Source organism: Paecilomyces variotii, assembly GCF_004022145.1.
Source record: "Paecilomyces variotii strain CBS 101075 chromosome Unknown C8Q69scaffold_1, whole genome shotgun sequence".
In the NCBI taxonomy this organism is placed as follows: domain Eukaryota; kingdom Fungi; phylum Ascomycota; class Eurotiomycetes; order Eurotiales; family Thermoascaceae; genus Paecilomyces; species Paecilomyces variotii.
The window spans coordinates 125,410-147,040 of record NW_021167140.1 but is presented as its reverse complement, the minus strand read 5'-3'; the positions used below and the strand labels follow the sequence as shown (position 1 = coordinate 147,040).

Genomic DNA, 21,631 nt, shown 5'->3' with positions numbered 1-21,631 from the left:
TGTTTCAGGAATCCGTATTAGCTGCCAAGTGCTCGCCCCTGACAAGTTTAGAGAGCTACAAGGAGCGTCTGGACAAGAAATTATAAGCGACATTTGTATACAATCTGACACTGTGCTTGGATATAACTACAAAAAGGCATTGTAACCGCCCCTCGAATCTTTGGAATGGATCCTGTTAGTTATATATATTCTTTCTTAGTAGCCATCATTCCATCATGAAAGTTTGGAAGGAGAACGAAAAGAAGTCACATTTATCGTCTCCTCGGGACTAGATCACAAACGAGTCCCTCCTGCTGAACGAACCATACGTTTCTCGTCTTCCAGTTTTCCTTGGGATTATGCAGAATGATATCAAACTCTCTCAGCAGCTGTGGAATGACCTTGTGCATTTCCATCAGAGAGATATTCTTCCCGATGCATGTGCGCGATCCAGATCCGAAGACGAAGTAACTCTGTTCCATAATCTTGAGTCGCTCTTCAGAACTTTCAATCCACCGTTCGGGAATGAATGATTCCGGATCCGGGAAGATATTAGCATCATGATGGATCACCCAGGCATTGATGCCAACCACTGTTCCGCCGGGAATGTGCTTGCCACAGAGTGTAACTCCCTGCTTGGGAACGTGGCGCTCGAGGATAAGGCCAACAGAAGGATGCAGACGCATGGCTTCTTTGATCACAGCGCCCACATACGGGAGGCTTGACAACGACTCGCGGTATGAAATGAAGTTGCTGAGTTTCCCTTCGCGGTCTGCCCTGTCGATCTCGTCGCGGACCTTGGCCAGCTTCTCAGGGTGGCGGAGGAGCAGGTATAAAATTGCGCGCATGGCAATAGCCGTGGTATCGGAGCCGGCAAAGACGTTCGTGGATAAATGGACAATGACGTCTCGCGTGGACAGCTTCTCAGGATCCGTTTGGTGAATTGCCATCCACCGCGAGAGCATATCTTTCCCACCATCCTGGTGACCTTCCTCGAGCTCTCCATCTCGTTGCAATGATGCTCGAGAGTTAACCGCCTTCAAAGTGAACTGCAGCACCTGGTTCCATGTTTCCATACTAGGTACAAGAATGGGGAATAGAGGGTTACCCAGGAGAAAAGGATGCAGTTCTGGCACCTGTCCACAAATACTGGCATACAATAACATGCCTTCGATGGCCTTGATCATGTCATCGACATCACGACCCTCCTGGAGGAAGCCAAGCTTCTTCGAGAAGGTAAATTCACCGACGACATCGAAAGCGTAATATTGCAGCCACATTCCCAGATCCACAGGGGTCTTGGAATCCGCAAGCCGATGTAGTTGCGAAAGGAAGATCTCAGTGCATGAATCCACAGCAGGTTCCAGTTCCAAGAGTGAGGTCATGCTATATGCGTTGGCTACGGACCTCTTTTGATCGCGGTGATACTGCTCATCCCGGGATGAGAAAAGGTTCATTTGCGGCTTTTTGTTCCATGATATGCATTGGATTGGGTAGAAGGCCGTCTATAGTATTCCATGTCAGCATGCTTGGTATATCTCAAGCTCCAATATCTGGCTGTCTCCATCTACCTTAGTAAATCCCTTGTTCAAGCCATAAATCACCGGGATCGCCTTGGGATCTCCCACTGAGATATGATTTGGCCCAATCCTCACTAGGGGCCCATATTTGCGATGTAGGCGTATCTCAGTATTATGGTGATCACCCTTCCAGACACTATACAGCTTCCACAGCGCCGTGAAGCTCGCAAGCTTCGGGCCCGGGATCCCAGCAAGTCCTCGTCTGAATCTGTTGGTAACGAGTCTCAGAACGAGTAACACGAGTATAATGTAGCCGGTATAGGCCTTGAAGAAGGAAATGACTGTTGTCTCTGCCATTTTCCCTTGCTAATTAGTTTGCAATAAGACGGCGTACATCGATAAGACGGGAGATGAGCGCAAACTCTTTGACCGAGGGGGTGGGGGAAGCAGACTGGCTAATTTACTCCTGCCACGACTTCAATTTCAAATTGAGCTGATCTATTCTCTTTTATACATAAACCCTGTCATCATAACAGGGCTCCTTGTCACCCTCAGCCCTTACGCATATCGGGCGATGAACCAAACACAGCACTACGGACTGTACCGTATCCGACGTTTGATAACAGCCATTGTGTCGGATACTGCACTTGTCGATAAGTACAGTGACTCTAGACCTCGGACCGATGAAACCACTTGACCATCTTGAGCATTAAAGAAGGAATGCTGGGCTGCGGGGAGATGTGGAGAGGGCCAAATCCGGGGAGATCTGAATAGTATGGAGTAAATCGATGCGGGGAAAGCTTGGCATGGAATCTTATTAGGGCAGCTATTTGTGAATAGAGTAATCGATGCTTCACAATTGGTTGTTAAGATATATAGACTGTCTATCATTCTCCTAGTTATTGCGTAGTTCGGTTTGGGGAGAGTCAAATTCTTGGAGAAGGGCCTCCCTGAGCCAAATTTGAAAACCCGAAGGTTCGGATACTGAACTCACACGATCATCTTGGTGAATCTTGTCAAAGGGGCTGACTTTCCGAAACCTCATTTATCTGCTACGTAAAGGACAATTGCATATCTTGGAGTTCATGATGCGGTGTGTGCGGCTTCGACTTCGTATAGCTAGACCATGCGGGATGTAGAATGTCGGGGAGTCGGTACGCGTAAAGGGGTTTCTCCATTTGCCGTACTGTGCCTCGGCTATACCGCCCTGTGTAACGTCCTATGTGTATTGTTCGGACCAGTCATTGTATTTGACGGACTCAGCTAATTATGTTCTCGATAGGAGTGCTACGGCTTCAGTATGTCCCCTTGTATGAACCTAATAGCTAGCCACTTGAAGACCAGTGGCACAGAGTATAAAATCGATGACATTCCCGGCTTCCAGCTAACGGGTGCCTTGTGGAAGCCGTTATATAGAGGACAAACGCCAATCCCGTCCTTGGATTCGAATTCCTTGATTAGGCTAAGTCTGGTAATACTACGGAGACGTGGAAGCGTTTATTAGCCGACAAGTGGGACGGAGTGAACTTTCTGAAGCGAAGACTTACAGCAGAAAGTGAACAGTGGCGGATTCCATAAAATAGATAGCTTTGACCAGGTAATGCTGTGAGCGGATAGTTGGCTGGCTGAAAACATTATGTTTTCTCTAGGTGCTGGTGTAGAGTCTATAGCAGCGAGAAGCCATGCGTATTAAGAATGATAACAGTGTATAATGACAATATCATACCAACGGTGCCGGAAGAGCAAGGTACTTGTGAGAACTAAGGTATTAAACAGGTAAAGATGAAGAAGCATCAAAGCGATATTCCAAGGTATTGCAAGAGATACGCGAAATAGAATTACAAAGTTAAATCACGCTTGCTCGACGTAAATGCTATGTCGAAGCCAAAGACTTAGCTAATCGTCATCGAAGATCTGGAAGGTGTTCAAGAGGATTGTTTCGATGACTCGGGCTTGCCAGCCCGCGTCCGCAATATTGCCGCCTGAATTAGCACCCAAAAGAGTAGGACTAATGCATGTTAGCAATCCCAAAATATGAATATACCTATGGCAATGGAGCTTACCCAAAACAGATGGCAAGGTTACCAGCATTCATCCTGTTCGTCGCATAGTGTTCCTGGACCTTATTAAGATGCTGCATAACCCTCGTTAGTAAGTCTTTAGTAAGTCTCATCCGACCAGACAACCTGCTGGCTTGATTTCTCCAAATACGTACCAAGATCAAGGCTCTCAACGTAGCATAGTGAGGGTCGGGCAAATTGTTGATGATAGCGTGCAACGAGTCGCGTCGCTGTATGTCATCGTCGATCCCTAGAGCTTGATTAGAGACACCATAAGCACCATTGAAAGTGGCCAAACTCACGAGCCGCATTGATAAAATCAGAATAATATGCAGTGGTGAAAAGGGGCTCTGGGAGCTCCCGGAGGAATTGCTTCAACAGTCCAGCAACGCTGTTCACGTCGTGATGGAAGCTATCAGGGTTTGTAAAGTCCACTTGAGTCGAATCTGTAGTTCGCCGCTATTTTAGCACCCTGCGTTTGAACGAGCTAGTGACAAATTCTTACCATTGTCAAAGAGTGCTTTCATGTGATTTATGTGGTTGGCACTTCCTGAAAGACGATAGATCCCTTCCACATCAAGCCCAAATAGTTCTACAGCCTGGAAGCACTGATACACGATCATAGGTACTGCGGTTCCGTCCCTCCGGTAGAGGTCCTCGAGCGAAACGCCGAACACAGGCTTCACGGGTGGCAGGCTGGGCGGCTGATATCCATTGCCATGCTGCGCGGGTAGTCGATCCTGCGGAGATAAGGGCTGAGAGACTGGATACGGCGGTTGAGACGGCCCTGGCGGAAGATAGCGTTGACTGTACTGCTGCGGTGACGGAAGGGAGTCGGGCTGTTGCTGAAATGCTAGCGGAGGTATTGGGCTGAGATTTTGCGAGGGCTGTGGTCCAGGCTTAGGAGAGCTCGCAGGCGGTTGCGAGGTAGTGGGAGAAGAGAGCATCAGCGTTGACTGTCTTTTGCTCAGAGGACTCTGCTGCGAGGCTGGAGGAGCGGCTGGAGGTGGATTCGGAGCTAGAGTCTAGCAGGAAGTCAGAAATAAAAGCCTAGCAAGATGGACGCCTGGGTTAATATTACCGGGTGAGGCTCATATTTGACTTCTGGCGCAGTCACCGCGCCAGGATTTCCGGAATGACTCAAGACATAGTCGTTAAAATCTTTCTGGTTGTCGATTTGATGAATAACTTCGCGTAGACTCTTGGGTCCGGCTGCTGCATCCTTCAGCGGACTCACACAGAGACCAGTACCAAGAAGCAGTTTCTCGTTGAATGAAGCTACCCAACCTGTCAGCCAATCTTCTCTCTACCAGCGGCTATGATGGACATACCAAATTTCTGCAACTGTAATGTAAGACCAGAGTCGCATTCGGTAGTCAATTGACGGATATTCTGCACCGCCTGAGGTCGCAAAGTCGATACCAATTCCTGCCTGGCCGCCTGGGCAGCACTGACTTTGGAAGAATAGTCATTGTCTGCATTCTGCACCTTGCGAAGAAGTTCTTCCTCATGCTGGGCCGCAGACTTATGGCCTTTCAATCCAAATTTCCCAGACTGTTTATCGCCCGTTCTCACGCGATCGTACTGCTCTGCGAGCGTGTCGTACTTGGCCTTGGCCTTCTCTGCCGCATTCTCGGCTTCCTGGACCTTCTTTTCCGCGCTCAGCGCTGTCTGCTTCCAATGCTTGCGGCCCTTTTCGATGTTCGTTGCCAGCTCTTGCAAGTCCTCCGACATCTGCTGTAAGGAAACAGCAAATTGTTGGCCGTGATCCGCCATGCGTTCATGGATTCTGTTGACTTCCTCGTAACTGCGACTGTAGCTTCCCTGTCGGTGTTCAGGTTTGTGCGCGGAGTCCAGGCCGGCTCGAGCCAGCTTTCGAAGACCTTGAGCATGCTCTTCTTCCAACGCAGCTCGTTTCTTCAAGAATGTCGCGAAGTCCTGGAGATACCCGTCAGATCCACATCGCAGCCAAGCCGTTATTCAATGTCTACCTACCCTTGCAGAAGCAATGCTTTGCTTCAGTCTCGTCAGGAGAGTTGTGGCACCAATCTATCGAGGCATCTGTGAGTTACAATTCCGCATCCAATTTGGTGGGACATACCTCAGAATGCATGACTTTCTGCAGACGCGCTGCTGTCTCTTCTGAGACACCCGCCGTATCCGTCACTCCCCCATCTCCACCAAACAGGGGACGGGCACTTGGAGGTGCAATATCACCGCCATGTTGAGAGGGCGCACCAGGCGACTGAGCGCCATCTGCGGAGTCCGACATGGAACGAGGGGAAGCTTAGAATGACTCTATCCCCGCGTAGTGTGTGACTGCTCTGGGATAGGGTATCGTATTGTCGACAAGACCAGAAGTCATTAAACCATGGCGACAGTGAGCTATACAGTAAATAATAGTTATTTATGTACGGGGTAGATAGCCTACGCAATAGCAACGCGGACCCCTTTCAGCCACGTACTGGAGCTCTCGGGAGCCGCACGAGCCGGTTAGCGGGGAAGCTCCGCCACGCTCTCGCAAAGCCGCATTGGGCGTCAAGGTCCACAGGGCAGCAGCTGTCATAATTAAACGGAAATTATATGGTTATAGACTATTATTAATTCTAGAGTGTGCTCTCATCTAGGTGTATGTATTGGACTTCACACAAGAGTCGACAATCGAGTGCAGAACATACTCTATATGGAATATGGATGCACGTGTCTGAGAATTATGGTAGTCGATCTATGGGCGACCGTGCGAATCATCTAAATAGATAAGCAAGGTTCCTTTGACGCTCTATGCGAGTGACGCTACTCTAGTATTACTAGTAACTACAGTAAATCCCCGCTATAACGAATTGAATGAGGCACGGAAAAAAATTCGTTATAGCGTGGTATTCGTAATAGCGAATATTAGCAAAAAGTGATTTGCATTATGTAATCACAGTAAGGGACAGAAAATTTACAATATTATGTAATAAATCTCAAGAAATTATGGATTTTTATTGGTTATTAGCTATGACTAATCCCTCGCTATAACGAATCCCCCATATAAAATCAGTGGTAAGCTAGAGTATTGTAACGAATTTCGTTATACCGAGGAATTAACGAATTTTATATGGGGGATTAAATCAGGCACTGAAAAAAATTCGTTATAGCGGAAAATTCGTAATAAGGGGGTTCGTTATAGCGGGGATTTACTGTAGTAGTGTTATCTACCTAGTAATTGTCAGCCCTATAACTATTACTGCTGGGCCCGCATGCATCCAGGAGCTTAGACTGACGATGCGGTGAGAATCACCATTAATCCTTATGGGAATATACAGATACCACGTGACATCGACGAAGAACCGAAAATCGGAGATAACCACGTTAACAAAAAGCAGAGTTGCTCTGCTAGTTATCTGTAGCGAAGTACGAACCACATATCTACCTGTAGACTAGCCATTGGGCGATATATTCTATAGTGCATAGATATAAGGATATTTCCCCTCAAAAAATAAAGAAAAGTTTGTACATGTGGCTTTCGCCGCGGGCATAACTTCGAAAGTTGAATGTATATAGTTAGCATGAGCACGTGCTGTGCCTGAAGTACCGACTCTTAAGGGTGCAATGCCTTTTTACCTTTCAAGTTGGCAATAAATGTAATCTCAATTGCACAGAAACCACAAAGCGTGTAACAACCTCAATTATGTCAAATATAAAATCACAGTCAGTTCCCAGGGGGAATAATACTGTTATTAGAACACGCCATCTCGGTGCAGGTTGATGCCGCTTAATAAGCATCCGAAATGAAAAACTGCCGAGTTTCGCCATAGCAACTTTTCTGCCGGTTCCCGCTACCATGTCACTCTCCTCGTCGAAGTTCCCCTGTGTCATTATCGATATTGAAAGATCATACATTGTCTTTTGAGAAACATTATATCGTCATTTGCTATTCATCGGGCATCAGCTGGTGCGGATGGAACTCGGGTTCAGGGGCGCCATGGGAGCGAATGGACTTGCCGCACCCGGCACCTTGGTCTCACCTACGATACCTCAGAGCGACATTCGGAGCAACCCGGGGAATAATCGCCCCATGACAGCTTCCGATATATCATCCAGTGGAAGTGTGGGAAACTGCCAAGCAGACAAGCTTCAGCCCGTTATTCGCAAACGTCGAGGAGGGAGTAGAAGAGCTTGTAATGAGTGTAAACAGCAAAAAGTGAGCCGTCATATGTCGTTGTTGTTATGCTGTTGTTGTTCGTCTTATAGCTGTGAGATGATAGAAATATGGCTGAATCAACTTAATCTCTGTAGTTGCGGTGTGATATTGTTCAAGTGCCCTCCGCAACATGTTCGCGTTGCAGAAGATTGGGCATCGACTGCAAGGTCGAGCCTACCTTCAAGCGGATATCAAAAAGAAGGTAAAGCAGATACCCGGAAAGAAGACGCGACTGTTGTCCACCATGGATGTACATCTGACACGTCTATTACTATTTTTTTCATCACAGACGGAACGCCGAAATGGAGAGAGAAATTGCAGATCTTCGACAACGGCTAGAAAATGGCGAACATCGGCCGCAGCCGTCTTTTGACATTAATCCGACTGAAAGGATAGATCAACCTTCAGAGGTCATATTTCGTGGAACAGCTAGTCCTCCGACCAGGGTTCCACCACTGCATGCATCAGTCGAAACACAACAAGCTCTCCAGACGCCCTTGTCCTTACGGGCAACGGAACCACCAATCCTCTTGGACGATGATAATGCCTGGTCATTGGAGGATATTACTATATCCAAAGCAACAGTGGCACGACTATTTCAACAGTAAGCATACTTATACCCATCCAGGGCCACTGGCTGATATCGATAAAGATACTTCAAATACTACCACCCTTTTCTCCCTCTGTTGGATCCTATGAAAGGAGCAGATGAATATATGCGCAGTTCGCTTCTTCTGGCATGGACCATCATCTTTGTGGCTAGTCGTCGTGCTCCATCGGAGCCTGGCCTCCTTGGTTCCCTTACTCAGCCGTTTAGCAGGCTGTTATGGTCGACTATAACGACTGTCCCGCAGAACTATCATGTCGTCAAGGCACTTTGCCTCCTCTGCACATGGCCATTGCCCACTACAAGTCAGAGGTCGGACCCTACCTTTATGCTCAGCGGTCTGATGATGCAGGTGGCTATGCAACTTGGTTTGCATCGTCCCGTTCAAGCGGAAGAATTCACCACTTTCAGAATCGAGGTCCGAGGCGAAGAGCTGAAGGATAGACTGCAGACCTGGATAATATGCAACATAGTTGCTCAGCAGTAAGTGCTATAGCCTTTTTCACTGTCAGGATCACATAGAGCTTATACTGGTTTGGCAGCGTTGCAACTGGCTATGGACAGCCACCTGGAACTATCTACGACTGGGCTATAGAACCGACCTCTCTGAAGGTGGCGGACTATCGTATTCCAGAAGAGATACGCATTCGGCTCCGAATCGAGAAATTCTGTGACAGAGTCACCAAAGGACTGTATAGCAGCAAACCCGATCCAGCTGACTTTGCAACAGCAGAGAAGCTGCTCATAGTGCGCATTTTGGAGGGAGAACTGAAAGAAATGGAGTTGGAATTTGGACAGGATATATCACGTACGAAATATTTTAACCTTCATCCGGCCCGTTCTCACTGACCCTCTGCAGAGATCAATATGATCCACCTCCGCGCTGCGGACCTTCATTTGCGATACTTTGTGTTCCTTGGCACTAATGCCAGGATTGAAGACCTAACAAACCTGTTCGTCGCGACAACATCATTCCTTGGACGAGTCTTGGACCTAGAGACATCTCCGGGAAACTTACTCAGTCATGCCACCAATTATATACTGCAGATGGTGGTCTCGGCTGCATTTGCCCTCATGAAACTACTCAAGAGCTCCTTTTCTCGACAAATCGACCTAGACCAAGGAAAGTTCCTCTTCAACGGCGCCATTTCCGCTATAAGACGCATCAGCGTGATGGACCATGACCGACCAGTCCGCCTTGCGGATGTCCTCTCTCAGATGTGGAACGCGAGTGGCTCCGGGTCATCAGCCTCGGGAGATGACGCTCTACAGCTCAAAGTCCGCTGTAGGATGAGCATGAGTCACGTATACGATACCGTCTGGCGCTGGCGTCAAAGATTCCGACCGGCCAAGCCAACAGACGATACGCAATGTGGGTTTACCCAGATTTTTCTGGGGGAGGACATACCAGCTAACATGGAGAAACCAGCTTCTTCCGTATCGAACCAGAACCCCGACCTATCGGCCAGCGGACCTGTCACTCAACCGCAAGATAACTCTCTGAACGATCCCACTTTATTCCTCTCGCCCTTCGATCATAACGGTGGCATCATCAGCGAGGCGAGTTTCTCCGACGTATTCGATTCGTTAAATTGGGTTTTTGACGGCATTCCTGATTCCTTTGCTGCTCCGCCTGCTGTCTGATTTGGATGTTTCCTTGGCGTAATCGTTGTGATACCAGTTCGCACGTAAAAATCATTTATGACAGAGTTTTGGATGACAAAGTAGCCCATCATAATCTCACTTAAGAAATGCTAACACATCGTAATGTGATCGAACGTCTTGGCTAGCTTATAGTTCATCAGGCAATAATTGGTGACGTGCTCCCAACTTTAGGTAGGTGGTATACGAACAATGGGACATGTTCATCAAAGAAGACCTGAAGAATAATATACCTCGATCGTAGCATCTCGAGCGATATGAAACATCTCGCGAGACGAGCTGACAGTGATCCCCAGCGCCTTTCAAAGCAAAACACGAGATATCGTAATTCAAGCTCCACGGTTGGTTCTGGGGTTAAATAGTCATAAGTAATGGAGGGGTCCAGTGTGGTTTACTTACCGCCCGCCACCCCGCCTATCTCCGCTTTCACCAGCACTCGACGTGTCAGGTCGACCTTTTAACTAAACAACAGAAGAACCGCTCTCGTGCTTTGTTTCTTTATCTTGGGGCCTATCCCATCTCCGACGCGCTCTGTTGTCCTGGTTGAAATCTGCCATAAGGACATTCCAATCTTTCCACCTTTTTTTTTGGTCGCGTCTTAAGTATCTCTACGGAGCCTCACCCCGCAAATTCAAATTCTCCGAGCGTCTTCTGTTCTGTTCAGAGACGAGTCATAGGTATGATCATATACCCAATGCGAGAAGTTTGATGATAGGGATACCTTCCTAACAGATTTCATTTTTCCAGGAGGAACTATATCTAGACTCCGCGTTTCTCATATTCACTCATAGATAGCCCAGCATGGCGCCCCGCGGTCGTGGAGGGAAATTTTCCAAGCCGTCGAGAGGAGGTAGGGGTTTCTCTTTCTCTTTCTCTTTCTTTCTTGGAACAGATAATGTTGCCAGAAAATATATTATGAATATTGAGTCTGACGTGATGTGCTACAATTACAGGCGGAAAACACTTCAGTCGAGATGTACAACCGATCGATAAGGACGGTAATGCTGTGAGCTTATGGCGGGTATGTAACGTTCTTACGCTTCTTAGCTATATCTTCTCCATCAACCTAGAAGGAAAGAAAAAAAGAAGGAAAGAAAAGATACTAATCAATATACCCATACATTAGGAACCCGACGCTGACATCCAATCCTCATCCGACGAAGAAGAGGACGAAGAATCCGGCTCCGAAGAATCATCCGACGAAGACGGCCCCTCCGCACAGGGAGGAAACCAACAAGAAATGACCCGCGAACAACGTCGAGCTCTAGCCAAAGCTAAGAAAGAAGCCGCCCTCGCAAAGAAACGCCAAGTTGCCGCTGCGCCAGGTGACTTGCCTCCCTCCGACTCCGAGTCCGAGGAAGAATCAGACGGCGATATGCCCGCGAACCCGAACCATACTGCGAAATCGCGCTCGCAGGCCGCGAAGGGACCAGCTACTGAAGAAGAACCGGCGAAGGCCAAAGCGAAGAGTAGCAAGGATCTCTCGCAGCTTTCTCGTCGCGAACGTGAGGCTATTCAGGCGCAGCAGGCGCGCGAGCGGTATATGAAACTCCACGCGGAGGGCAAGACGGACGAGGCGCGGGCGGACCTTGCTCGGTTGGCTATTATCCGTGAGCAGAGAGAAGCAGAAAGGGCCCGTAAGCAGGCGGAGAAGGAGGAAGAAGAGGAGCGTAAGAAAGCGCGCGCTGAAGTGCTTGAGAGAGAGAGGAAATTGCGCGAAGCTGCTATGGGACCTGGTGCGAAGAAGGGAACTAAGAAAGCGCAGAAGAAATAAAGGCCGCCCAACTATAAAATAAATAGCATTGGAGCCTCCTTTTTTTCCCTCCCTGTCTTTCATTCTTGCCGTTATCCACCACCAGCAACAGCACGATGGGATTGTGATAGGGATTTCATGTGGTTTATGACATTTGGCGGTCTCTCTGTGGGTTTCTGTGAGGGGTACATATTGGGATATTCAGAAATATATTCTGATCCGTTAGCAAAACATTGCCTTGGATTCAACTCTGCACACATTCTTATCTGTTGTGTTTGGTGATATGAACTATACAAGATTCTGGATACCTTTCCGAACAAGGTAGACATAGAAATAAATCAATACTGTTGTCCTAAACGAATATTGAATGCATAGCCTCTTGCAGAAAATCAGAGTACAAATGGAGGAAATACTGCATTACAATAGTCCCTAAGAACTGTGGTAAATGATATATACTAGAGGGCCTAGACCTAGAGATTGGGAATAGGGGATCGCCACGAAAAGATGCATTAGGACATGACATGAGCAACACACATTAACAGTGACCAGATAGCTCTCTATCTTGAACGCCGGAAATTAAAACCAAAAAAAAAGATATCACAAGCAACAGAATAAAAAATAAAGATATAGAAAATGTCACGTTCTTTTGTCATACAAATGTTCTCTTGGAACTATGCAACATGGGCCTTTCGAGGAAATGACATTCATCGCTAGGCATATCATATTAATGATGCAATGCATTGCTATTCCGTGCAGCAATCAAAATCAGACACCGAGAAATAGCCCCTCCACTGCGTGGCCGGGCATGATCACGCCCCAACGTGCGATGAGACTCACCAGCCACAGTACAGCGAAAACGACGATCGGGAGGAGAAGAAGCTCGGTGTTATGGAGAAAAGGTAGGGCATTGTAGCCAAGGAAGGTGATGTAGGTGTAATATGTGAAGGCGGAGAGATAGAGTGTGTTTCCGACGAAGACGGCGAAGAAGTTCGTCGGGTTCAATGTCAAGAGGGGCAGCAGGAGGAACTGCACGACATATAGGTGGAGATAGAGTGGGAAGAAGGCGCGGTTAGCGACCTATTCAATAGGTTAGTTACCAAGAGTGGATGGGAAACGATATCTTGCCCGAGAATAATCATGAAGGGTCGAGGAGAAACATACATCGAAACAGTAGCCAAATTCAATCTGTTCTTTCTCTCCCGGCTGCGCAAATAAACCCTGCGCTGCTCCTCGCCTGCGGTATCTGTTACCCCGGAGCCCGGTGAAGCTGCCGGCAGCTCCATTAGGTCCAAACAGCCGTCCCACACAGAGATATGCCACGGTCGAAATGAGTAATGACGACCCTATAAAGTGGACGAAGACGAAGAGCAGCGACATGCGGACAATGGCGCCGAAGGACGGCGCATATGCGAGTCCCCAGGCCAGAGCGGTCAAGACGAGCAGGAAGGAGAGCAGGTAGGTGAAGGACGGGTCTGGTCGGTGCCATGTGTTTTTCGTTTCTGTATATAATCCAAATCCAGTATCAGCTTTGTGATTGTTTTATGTCTGGTGACCTTAACAAGGTCGTAGACGATACAACGAGATAGATTCGGAGGAGGCCGTACGTTTCTAGAGGGCCGAAAGCCGTTAGCATGGGGTCCTATAGCGAGAAAGAGAGAGACAGAGAGTACGCGTATAGGAAGATTGAAACTCACATGATAATACATGGATTTGAAGACCTTCTTTGGCGCGATGATTAGCGACGTCATCTCCCAGATAGCCATCTCGAAGTCCATCTGGGGGAACTTGAAGAGCCTGCAGGACACCCACACGCGTTAGAGACCGTTCCCAATCTCGCATAGCCGTCTGCAAGAACAATGAAGGCCGGGGACTGCCAGTGCGCACCTCTTGAAGAACCGTGGCATTCGTACAGCGGATCCTCTCGACGGCGTGGTACCACCGAAGCTCGTGGCGCCATGTTGTCGCGGGACTGAAATGTGAGGGTTCATCGCCTGCGACGAAGGTAGAATAAGTTTATGGCTCAGTATATAGGAGAGTGAGGAGGAGAAAATGGAGTTGAATGGGTCCTGAGCGATCTGTACAACGGTTCGGGTTGCCTGTATGCTAGTTTGGCCGATGAGCTGAGGTCCGTTAGGCAGGTTGTCCGCGGAGGCTAACTGGTTCATCACTTAGTCGGTCGATCCAGCACCGCGTTCATCACAGTGAGTGTAACTGTAGTAGGTTTTTGGCTGCCATTTCACTCAGGACGAGCAATGGGATATCTGTATCCATAAGCACTGCTTATTTTTGTTTAGAGGTTTGTCAAGGGTATAGTTAATAGATATGATGATCCATGTGATCTATTTGTATTGTACAGTAACAGCATTTGCGTGTACAGCTGCAGCATCGCAACTTGAGGCTATCAATCAACATCGCTGAGAAATCCTATGCCAAAGGGACTTTACTCGCAAGATACAACTTATAGAGAACTTGAATCTTATCAGCAGTCAGGTCTATATCGTCCTTCCTGCTCCTTTGAGTTTGTTATTATTGGTCCAGGAGTACTCTTCCATCCGGGATCTTAATGATGCGCAGTTATTTGAGTAAAGGAATTAGTTGATAACGCTATCGAACTCAAGTCTCCAATGTCCTGCTTGGACGAGATTCTATTGTCATCATAATTGCTTTTCTTGTTTGCTTTTCACGCCTAAGACAGATCAGAAAGTCAGTGTCCCGAGTGTGTTGTTCATAAGCTTTCTTCTAATCCAGAGACGCTGATGATTTGCGCTGTCAGTTCTTACGGGAAGACAATCGGAGACTGACAAGTGTTTCCTATCATCCGTCATGATTATAATATAAGAATAACTACTGCACTGCGAGAGACAAAATGAAAATGTGAGGCTGTTTATTGATTGGCCTTTCACATCTCAAGTACACAAAAAGTCTCTTCATCGCATCATTTATTATTATTATTCTTCTTCTCGTTGAGAATGTTAATAATGTACCATAACTACTCTAAAGCAAACCGTTCTTAATCCAGGCGATCCACCGACAAGAGCGCCACCAAGTGCGCATCCTGGCCAGACTGAAGCAGACTAGATAGATAGAGCAGAAAGTAGAGCCTGGTTGGAGTGTTGCAAAAAGCAATTATATAGGAGTCGTCAATTATGGTTGTTATTAAATACCATAATAATTATTATTATTCTCGATGCACCAAGATCTTGGACACGGTCGTGTCTTGGTGAACTTGGGAAACTGGGAAACTCAGTTGTGAAACATCCAGACTTGATTATTATTATCTCGAGAGCGACTATGATTCTTCCGGTCTGTTGTACAGCAGCAGTAGTTCGGATGGGTGTTCTTCAGTGCTGCAACGATAGTGGCAGATATGGACCCCCCTTGATCTCCGAACGATAACTAGTTACCCTTTGGAAGACGGGGTTCCTCACTGCAGCCAGCATCATCCTGGCTGGAACAAGACATTCTTTCTTGAAAGTTGATGCTAGCAAACAACGCTGACAGGCGGACAAGCCGTCGATAGATAGTGTCCAGCAGCTAAACCCAGCTAGTTTTGCGCCGAGGCGGCTGGCAACCCAGTCGAGAGCATCGCTGCCCCTGAAGGAGGAACAACGTGGATATCGCCCCCTTGCGCCTATCCTCCACTGATCGCTCAACGACGGCCTAAACACTCCCCCAGTAGTGGGCTCCCTATCGACTGGAATCGCTCGCGTCTCAGAGTTCAAGCCGGCAAGGAAGGCCAACCGCTTCGACTATCATCGCCGCACGGGCTGCGCTCGTCCAACTTCCGATCTCACATCGACAAGACGACCCTTTATTATTTCCGTCTTGGGTTTCCTCACAAGCGCATCCTCAATGGGCCTGGCCAACCCTCACACGAGGAGTTTAACTCTGTCTCCGATATCCCAGTGATCGTCGTGCACACTGCCCGGCGTTCGTACTGTACAACGGGAAACCTCTCAACTGCCAATTGAGCTTCATCAAACAGCCCTTGAACACGCCCAGGAGACCGATTGCGGATTGTTGCTGGCTACCGTTGGGTTGCTTTGCTTGGTTCTGTTGGTTCTGCGGTCTTCTGTTCTAACTCTGGATGGCCATCTTTCGCAGACTGCATCGGGATCTGTCGATACTGACCATCAATGGCTGAGTACTCCCGGAGGCCATCCACCACCCGGACAAGTCGAAGCGTCAAGATGTACCAGCAACAGCAGCAGGACGATTCCCCCCCTCGAACCCCTCGCTACAAGTCCTCCAGTCGAGGCCATACGAGACGACCGTCCCTACGAGATGCTTTCCCAGAGGCTGCAATGTACGATAGCCGGAGGGACAGTGATTCGGACGATGAGCGCGATCCCCACGACTTGGCGTTATCGCCAAAGCACGTCACCAGAACTTCCATAGTCGACAACATGCTTCTTTCCCTCGATCAATTCAGCTCGGGTTTCTTAGATGACTCCCGCTTCTTCGGGTCCACTGCCGAACCATATAATCTGGGACTACAATTTGCCTTGGGGGAGGGGCGGCATCGAGGTCATACGTTCTCGTCGTCCATGTCGTCCGATGCGGACGTGCCCCCGGACGATGGCCCGGGACGGCGGTCGAGCCAGTCGACGAGAGGGCATAGGAGCAATAGCAGCTCAAATTACCAGCCGGGATTGAAAAGAATCGATAGCCTTGGGGATGGAGATGGCACCAACAGTCGAGGTCGAGTCTACGATTCGCAACGTGTTGCATTGCCTGGGGAAAGAACTCAGACCAGCCGGTCTCATCTTGCGAGGAAAAGTAGTACGAAAAGTAATGCTTCATCCAACATTGACTTTGCGCAGATGATTGCCGGTAGCCGAATTGGACAAAGGAGATCCGCAAGCTTCGATTTCGGTTCGAGGCTACCGTTCATCCCATTATCGGAATCAATGCCTGGGGAGAGGATGTTAGCAGACGATCTGGAGGCCGCTCCTACTCCGACAGTGCCCGCCGGTCCGCGGAGGAATCATGATATTCCTGGCAATGATATTGCGCCTTTTCAGCCGCCACAGGCTCCGCGAACACCTGCAATGTCTCGTAGAAACAGCATCAAATCAGCCAAGAGCAACAACACCAAGAAGGGCCGCGCGGAAGCTGTGGGGACCCCCAGTGTGAAAGCCCGTGATAACGACTTCAAGTCTTTCCAGGAGGCTTTACGAGAGCCTCCGCCGCCTATACCTGATGCTTACGCCAACCCGCCTGCTCCTAGTCCAACAATCTCGTATAACAAGCCGTGTATACCGCCTGTAGATCCGGCTCCAACCAAGGAACGACCGGGTTTCTTCCGGCGTGTTTTCGGGTCGTCCAAGAATCTAATCTCGGCACAGTATGACAACCCATACACGGTCGAGAGTCCGGGATCTCAGCAGGAGAGCGAGCCAAGGGATCTCAACCCCGCTGCTGCGGTCAACAAAGGATGGAAACAGAACTCGAAACAACCCTCTACGGGAAACACCCCCACTCGCGAGACCGGCCAACAGGTGATTAACAAGAAGCCATCATTCTTCCGTCGCCGGAAGAAGTCAGTGGCCGATGTCCCTCTACCGGCTGGCTCTCTCCCGCAGAATGCATTGAAACTTTCGGAACAAAGTCGAGGGGAACCAAGCGTGGCGAACGATCTGCGGAAGACGCTGGATCCTTACTTGATCGACGGTTCGTCGGCCGTACCTGGTGGTAAGACTGATTCCGAGGAAGAGTTTCTTGCGGACAGTACAGGCGGTGACGTTGCAACTGATATGCGGACGCAAAACGCTCGTGGTGCTCAGCGAGCCAGTGCTTCTGCTACCAAGGGCCCTGTGTTGAGAACGAAATATAGTCTAAATCTTGACTTCCAAAATCGCGAACCTCTCGACTCGTTCCTCCATGAGAGCAGTGGAAACGAGGACTTGAATGATAAGTCCGGATGTACTGGTGAAGACAAGCCCCGGAGACCCAGCACAAGCCCCGTGGCTCCTGGGCATATGTTCAATGCCTCGGTGGATGTCCCTCTACCTCCAAACATGTTGCAAAGCCGGGAGAGCTTCCTGAATGGGGTATCCGTTGGGAAAACAGTCTCCGTGGCCAAACAGCCGACTGTCGCTCCTGCGGACGACGAGGAAAGGCGCTCTTCGGTACAGCATGATCTTGGCTCCTTTGCGGAAAGACCAGACGAGCCCACCGGAGCTCCTCTATCCATTGATGTGCTTGGCGACTCTTCTAGGGCGTCCATGTCAGACGTATCAAACTATGTCACGGCATCAAACACTCCTGTGATTTCGGAGGACCCCAAGTCCAAACCAACTTCCCCTCTTGATGCAACGGCAGAAGAGAGCACACCCGACGGCAAACCATCTCCGGCAGATTATGAAATTGCCCAGAAGGTGTTCGATAACCAAGACAGGATCACGGGTAATGAGCCTGCCGCAGCTTGGTTAGGACACCCTGACCGTTCTATGGTCCGGAAGGCCTATATGGAGCTCTATGATTGGTCCGACATGAATATTCTCTCGGCCCTGCGCAGCTTGTGCACGCGGACGACACTGAAAGGTGAAACCCAGCAAGTTGATAGAGTCCTGGACGCATTTTCTTCTAGGTGGTGCGAATGTAACCCGTACCACGGCTTTAAGGCCCCTGGTAAGTGCAGCCTACTACTTCTTACCTGGGTGCATACTGACGCAGAGCAGATGTTGTTCACACTATCTGTTATTCTCTGCTTCTTTTGAATACGGATCTCCATGTTGCGGACATCGAGCAGAAAATGACCAAAGCCCAGTTTGTTAGAAATACTATGCCCACTATTCATCGAGTGGCGATGGATGCAGCGCCAGATAGTTTCGATACCATTCGTGCCAGCACCAAGAGCAGAGTCCCACTTCCCTTTTCTGAGTCAGGTCTATCAACCAAATCCGATGCGGGATCCGACATGGACATCTCGGACAAGAGAGCTTCGAAAGTAATGCTGACGTTGCGGCCGAGTGCTTCCACAACGTCAAACATTGATCCCGGCCCACTGGTCAATGTGCCTTTTACCGGCACCATGAGAGCATGGGAAGTGCAGGTCGAGGCTGTCTTGAAGGACTTCTACAGCTCCATCCAGAAGCACAGGCTCCCGCTGTATGGCGCAGATCCTGAGAGTGATCAATCCAATAACTTCCTAGGACCGAATAGCCAAGGACTTCGCAGGACTCCTAGCACGCTGAGCAAGAGCGGATCTGACATTTACCCTTCCTCGCGGGGGCGTTCCGTAGACTCGCGCTCTGCAACTGCCCGCTGGCCGTCGTCGAAACCGCGCTCGGGGCGGAGGGGACTGTACCCCAACTCTGCGATGGGTAGTCGCACTAGTCTGGATGACCAGTCTTCCTTCTGGAGCCCTTCTGCATCAAGTACGTGGAGTAAGTATTCTTTGGGCAAGACGTTGACCTCCATGTCTGTTGATTCCCTCGGTTCAGATTATCCGCGAGGCGAGTATCAGCAGTCGATCGGATTCGCAAATGCCCTCAGTCAAGCAATAATCCGCGAAGACTCTTCGAAGTCTATAACTAGCATTGAAGAATTCCCTCGAACGACGCCTCTGCTGGAGGATGAGACACTGGAACTCGCAGGCGCTCCATGGGCCAAGGAAGGCAGCCTCAAGCACAAGCACCATTTGGACGCTGTCGACAAGAAGGCCAAGGATCGCAACTGGAACGAGTGTTTCGCCGTCATCCAGCAAGGATGGATGCGCCTGTTCTCGTTCAATGCTTCTACAAAGTCCATGAGGCAGAAGAAGACGAGGAACGGTGGTGGCATCGTTGGCGGGGGCAACTGGATGGAAAATGCGGAGGAAGTATGGAAGTTTCTTCTTCGGCAGACCATTGCCAGTGCCTTGCCTCCGCCTGGGTATTCAAAGTCGAGACCACATGTATGGGCTCTGAGCTTGCCGACTGGTGCGGTGCACTTGTTCCAGGCCGGCACGCCCGAGATTGTGAAAGAGTTTGTCACAACGGCCAACTATTGGAGCGCGAGACTGTCTAAGGAACCGCTCATTGGAGGAGTCAGTAACATCGAGTACGGCTGGAGTGATTCGGTCATCAACAGTGCTGTGATCCACGCAGATACGAGGTCACCACCAGGCTCGGCTGGAGCCGCGCGCCCGAGTCTCCAAAGCTCTATTCGGAGCTCCATCGACCAGCAAGGTGTGCGACCGAAGCTCCCTGCTGATCGAGTAATGATCAGCGATTGGGCGCCTCCTCAGCAAAGCATGGTTGCCTCGAATCTTCCGGAGGAAGAACAGCTCAAGGCTCTTCAGAATTATGTCAAGAATGTGGAAGCCGAGTTGCAGAAACACAACGAGCTAAGGCCGGCGATGATCCTGGCCTTCTCTCCCAAACATCCCAACGCGGCCAAAGCCATGGCTAACTGGGAGCGGAAGTCTTCTTATCTATTGCGGGAGATTGTCAAATTCCGGACGTATATCGATTGTTTGCGATACGCGCAGGCTCAAAAAGCGAAGATCTATGCAGAGCGAGAAGACCCCAAAGAAGAGGAAGTCGCTTCTGCTGAAGCGCCCGAGGAGGTCTCTGTCGCTGCTTAGCTGCAAAATAACCATCTTTCTGCACCTCTAAACGACTGCCTCTTTAACCATAGGTCCCTTCGTCGGATATATGCTCAGCCTGTCAGCGTTATACTAGCCCCAGGGCTCACCTGCATTTCTTTTTCATATGGATACCTTTCCTGTTTATGTTACAGTGTCGGGCGTTTTCAGATATCCCTCATCCATTTTAATCATTGTCCATGAGCTCTGCTATGTCTGCGTCGTCGCACGATCTGTTCAGAAAAAGCCTTTTCTCCATCCCTCCTTTTCTCTTATTCTTTTCTAGTCCGACTTATCACCGTCAGATCGTCTAGCTAGGCGGCTGTGGCCTGTGACGGGTCTTCTGCTCTATACTTGTTGGTTCTCTGATTACTTGTGGGCTTCTGGGACTGGGGCTACAGGAGTCTCGTGTCTGTTTCTCTGTTTGTGCGGGATGGGACTTGATGAAATCGTATGACGGGTTAACGATAGCTTTTCATATAATATATACGACTAATTTCAAGCTCAGCGCCTTTCTGTCTACACTCCCTGTAGTATTAATACACATAGACCATGGTTAGGCCCGTTTGTTGATGTAGGCTGTGGCATTGTGATGATGCGACAGGGAAGGCGTGGTAGTAAAGTCTTTCTGCGGAGCCATGGCCGTGGGGATAAGCGCTGCCCGATCGGGGAAGAACCACGGGACCCGGACCGAATGTAAATAATAATCCTACTCTCTAGTTAACCATCAAGAGACTGTCGAATGCACAACACATCAGAGACTGGATTCTCCCATCCATGCATGCATCTCTGCTCTCTTTCCCCATCTCTTATCAGGCCAGAAAGAAGATCTGCAATAATAACAGTCGATCTCCCGTTCAACTCAGACCGCACCGACACTGTTTTCTTATGCTTCTCTTCCCACCCCTGCCCTCATCAATAACTGATCGATCAATCAATCCATAATAATTGAACAATGATCTCCCCGTCTACAGCTATCGTCAGATGAATATACGGACTTTCTTTCCCGCCGGTCCTGAACTCTACTGAAGTCATTTCTCTCCCAAACACACCGTCGCCATTATTCTGCCACACTAGACCAGCTCGGTCCTCCTGCAGGTGGGAACAAAGTTGGCTAGGCTAGGGGTGTGGAGAAACAAAACAATAATCTCGGGGTGCCGTCACCATATCGACGGAGTCCGAGCAGTGTCTGCGCCAAACCAAAACCAGGGTGATCAAACCGAAGCAGGGCTAAAACAATAATAGCGAATTTACATGGACTACTAGAGGCTCTCCGATTATTACGTTTCCTA

At 49.1% G+C, this 21,631-nt stretch overlaps 6 protein-coding genes across 6 annotated transcripts; 3 read left to right on the top strand and 3 right to left on the bottom strand.

The window, feature by feature from the left end:
* Positions 1-67: 67 nt before the first annotated feature.
* On the bottom strand, positions 68-1,973 carry C8Q69DRAFT_2056 (putative cytochrome P450 oxidoreductase). The gene is made up of 2 exons (XM_028626135.1): positions 1,551-1,973; positions 68-1,484 (listed from the first exon to the last, which is right to left on the bottom strand). Exons 1-2 carry the CDS (start codon positions 1,854-1,856, stop codon positions 252-254), a joined length of 1,539 nt encoding a protein of 512 aa, XP_028488501.1. The 5' UTR covers positions 1,857-1,973; the 3' UTR covers positions 68-251.
* A 1,262-nt stretch (positions 1,974-3,235) lies between these two features.
* Positions 3,236-6,065, bottom strand: C8Q69DRAFT_2245 (hypothetical protein). Its single transcript, XM_028626332.1, has 8 exons — positions 5,661-6,065; positions 5,555-5,608; positions 4,891-5,497; positions 4,641-4,837; positions 4,065-4,584; positions 3,862-4,005; positions 3,563-3,809; positions 3,236-3,507 (listed from the first exon to the last, which is right to left on the bottom strand). The coding sequence occupies exons 1-8, from the start codon at positions 5,829-5,831 to the stop codon at positions 3,396-3,398; spliced, it is 2,052 nt and encodes a 683-aa protein (XP_028488500.1). The 5' UTR covers positions 5,832-6,065; the 3' UTR covers positions 3,236-3,395.
* A 1,437-nt stretch (positions 6,066-7,502) lies between these two features.
* On the top strand, positions 7,503-10,375 carry C8Q69DRAFT_511348 (hypothetical protein; the record flags this gene model as incomplete). The annotated part of the gene is made up of 7 exons (XM_028633261.1): positions 7,503-7,745; positions 7,841-7,947; positions 8,035-8,349; positions 8,398-8,835; positions 8,895-9,160; positions 9,212-9,724; positions 9,782-10,375. The coding sequence occupies 7 exons, from the start codon at positions 7,503-7,505 to the stop codon at positions 9,994-9,996; spliced, it is 2,097 nt and encodes a 698-aa protein (XP_028488499.1). The 3' UTR covers positions 9,997-10,375.
* A 1-nt stretch (position 10,376) lies between these two features.
* On the top strand, positions 10,377-11,824 carry C8Q69DRAFT_1584 (casein kinase substrate phospho protein PP28-domain-containing protein). The gene is made up of 3 exons (XM_028625630.1): positions 10,377-10,864; positions 10,968-11,035; positions 11,141-11,824. The coding sequence occupies exons 1-3, from the start codon at positions 10,816-10,818 to the stop codon at positions 11,786-11,788; spliced, it is 765 nt and encodes a 254-aa protein (XP_028488498.1). The 5' UTR covers positions 10,377-10,815; the 3' UTR covers positions 11,789-11,824.
* Positions 11,825-12,163: 339 nt separating this feature from the next.
* Positions 12,164-14,331, bottom strand: C8Q69DRAFT_448931 (UNC-50 family-domain-containing protein). The gene is made up of 5 exons (XM_028629329.1): positions 13,956-14,331; positions 13,652-13,923; positions 13,458-13,561; positions 12,929-13,266; positions 12,164-12,844 (listed from the first exon to the last, which is right to left on the bottom strand). The coding sequence occupies exons 1-5, from the start codon at positions 13,962-13,964 to the stop codon at positions 12,533-12,535; spliced, it is 1,035 nt and encodes a 344-aa protein (XP_028488497.1). The 5' UTR covers positions 13,965-14,331; the 3' UTR covers positions 12,164-12,532.
* A 1,626-nt stretch (positions 14,332-15,957) lies between these two features.
* Positions 15,958-20,339, top strand: C8Q69DRAFT_439972 (hypothetical protein; the record flags this gene model as incomplete). The annotated part of the gene is made up of 2 exons (XM_028628609.1): positions 15,958-18,400; positions 18,451-20,339. 2 exons carry the CDS (start codon positions 15,958-15,960, stop codon positions 20,337-20,339), a joined length of 4,332 nt encoding a protein of 1,443 aa, XP_028488496.1.
* Positions 20,340-21,631: the final 1,292 nt, after the last annotated feature.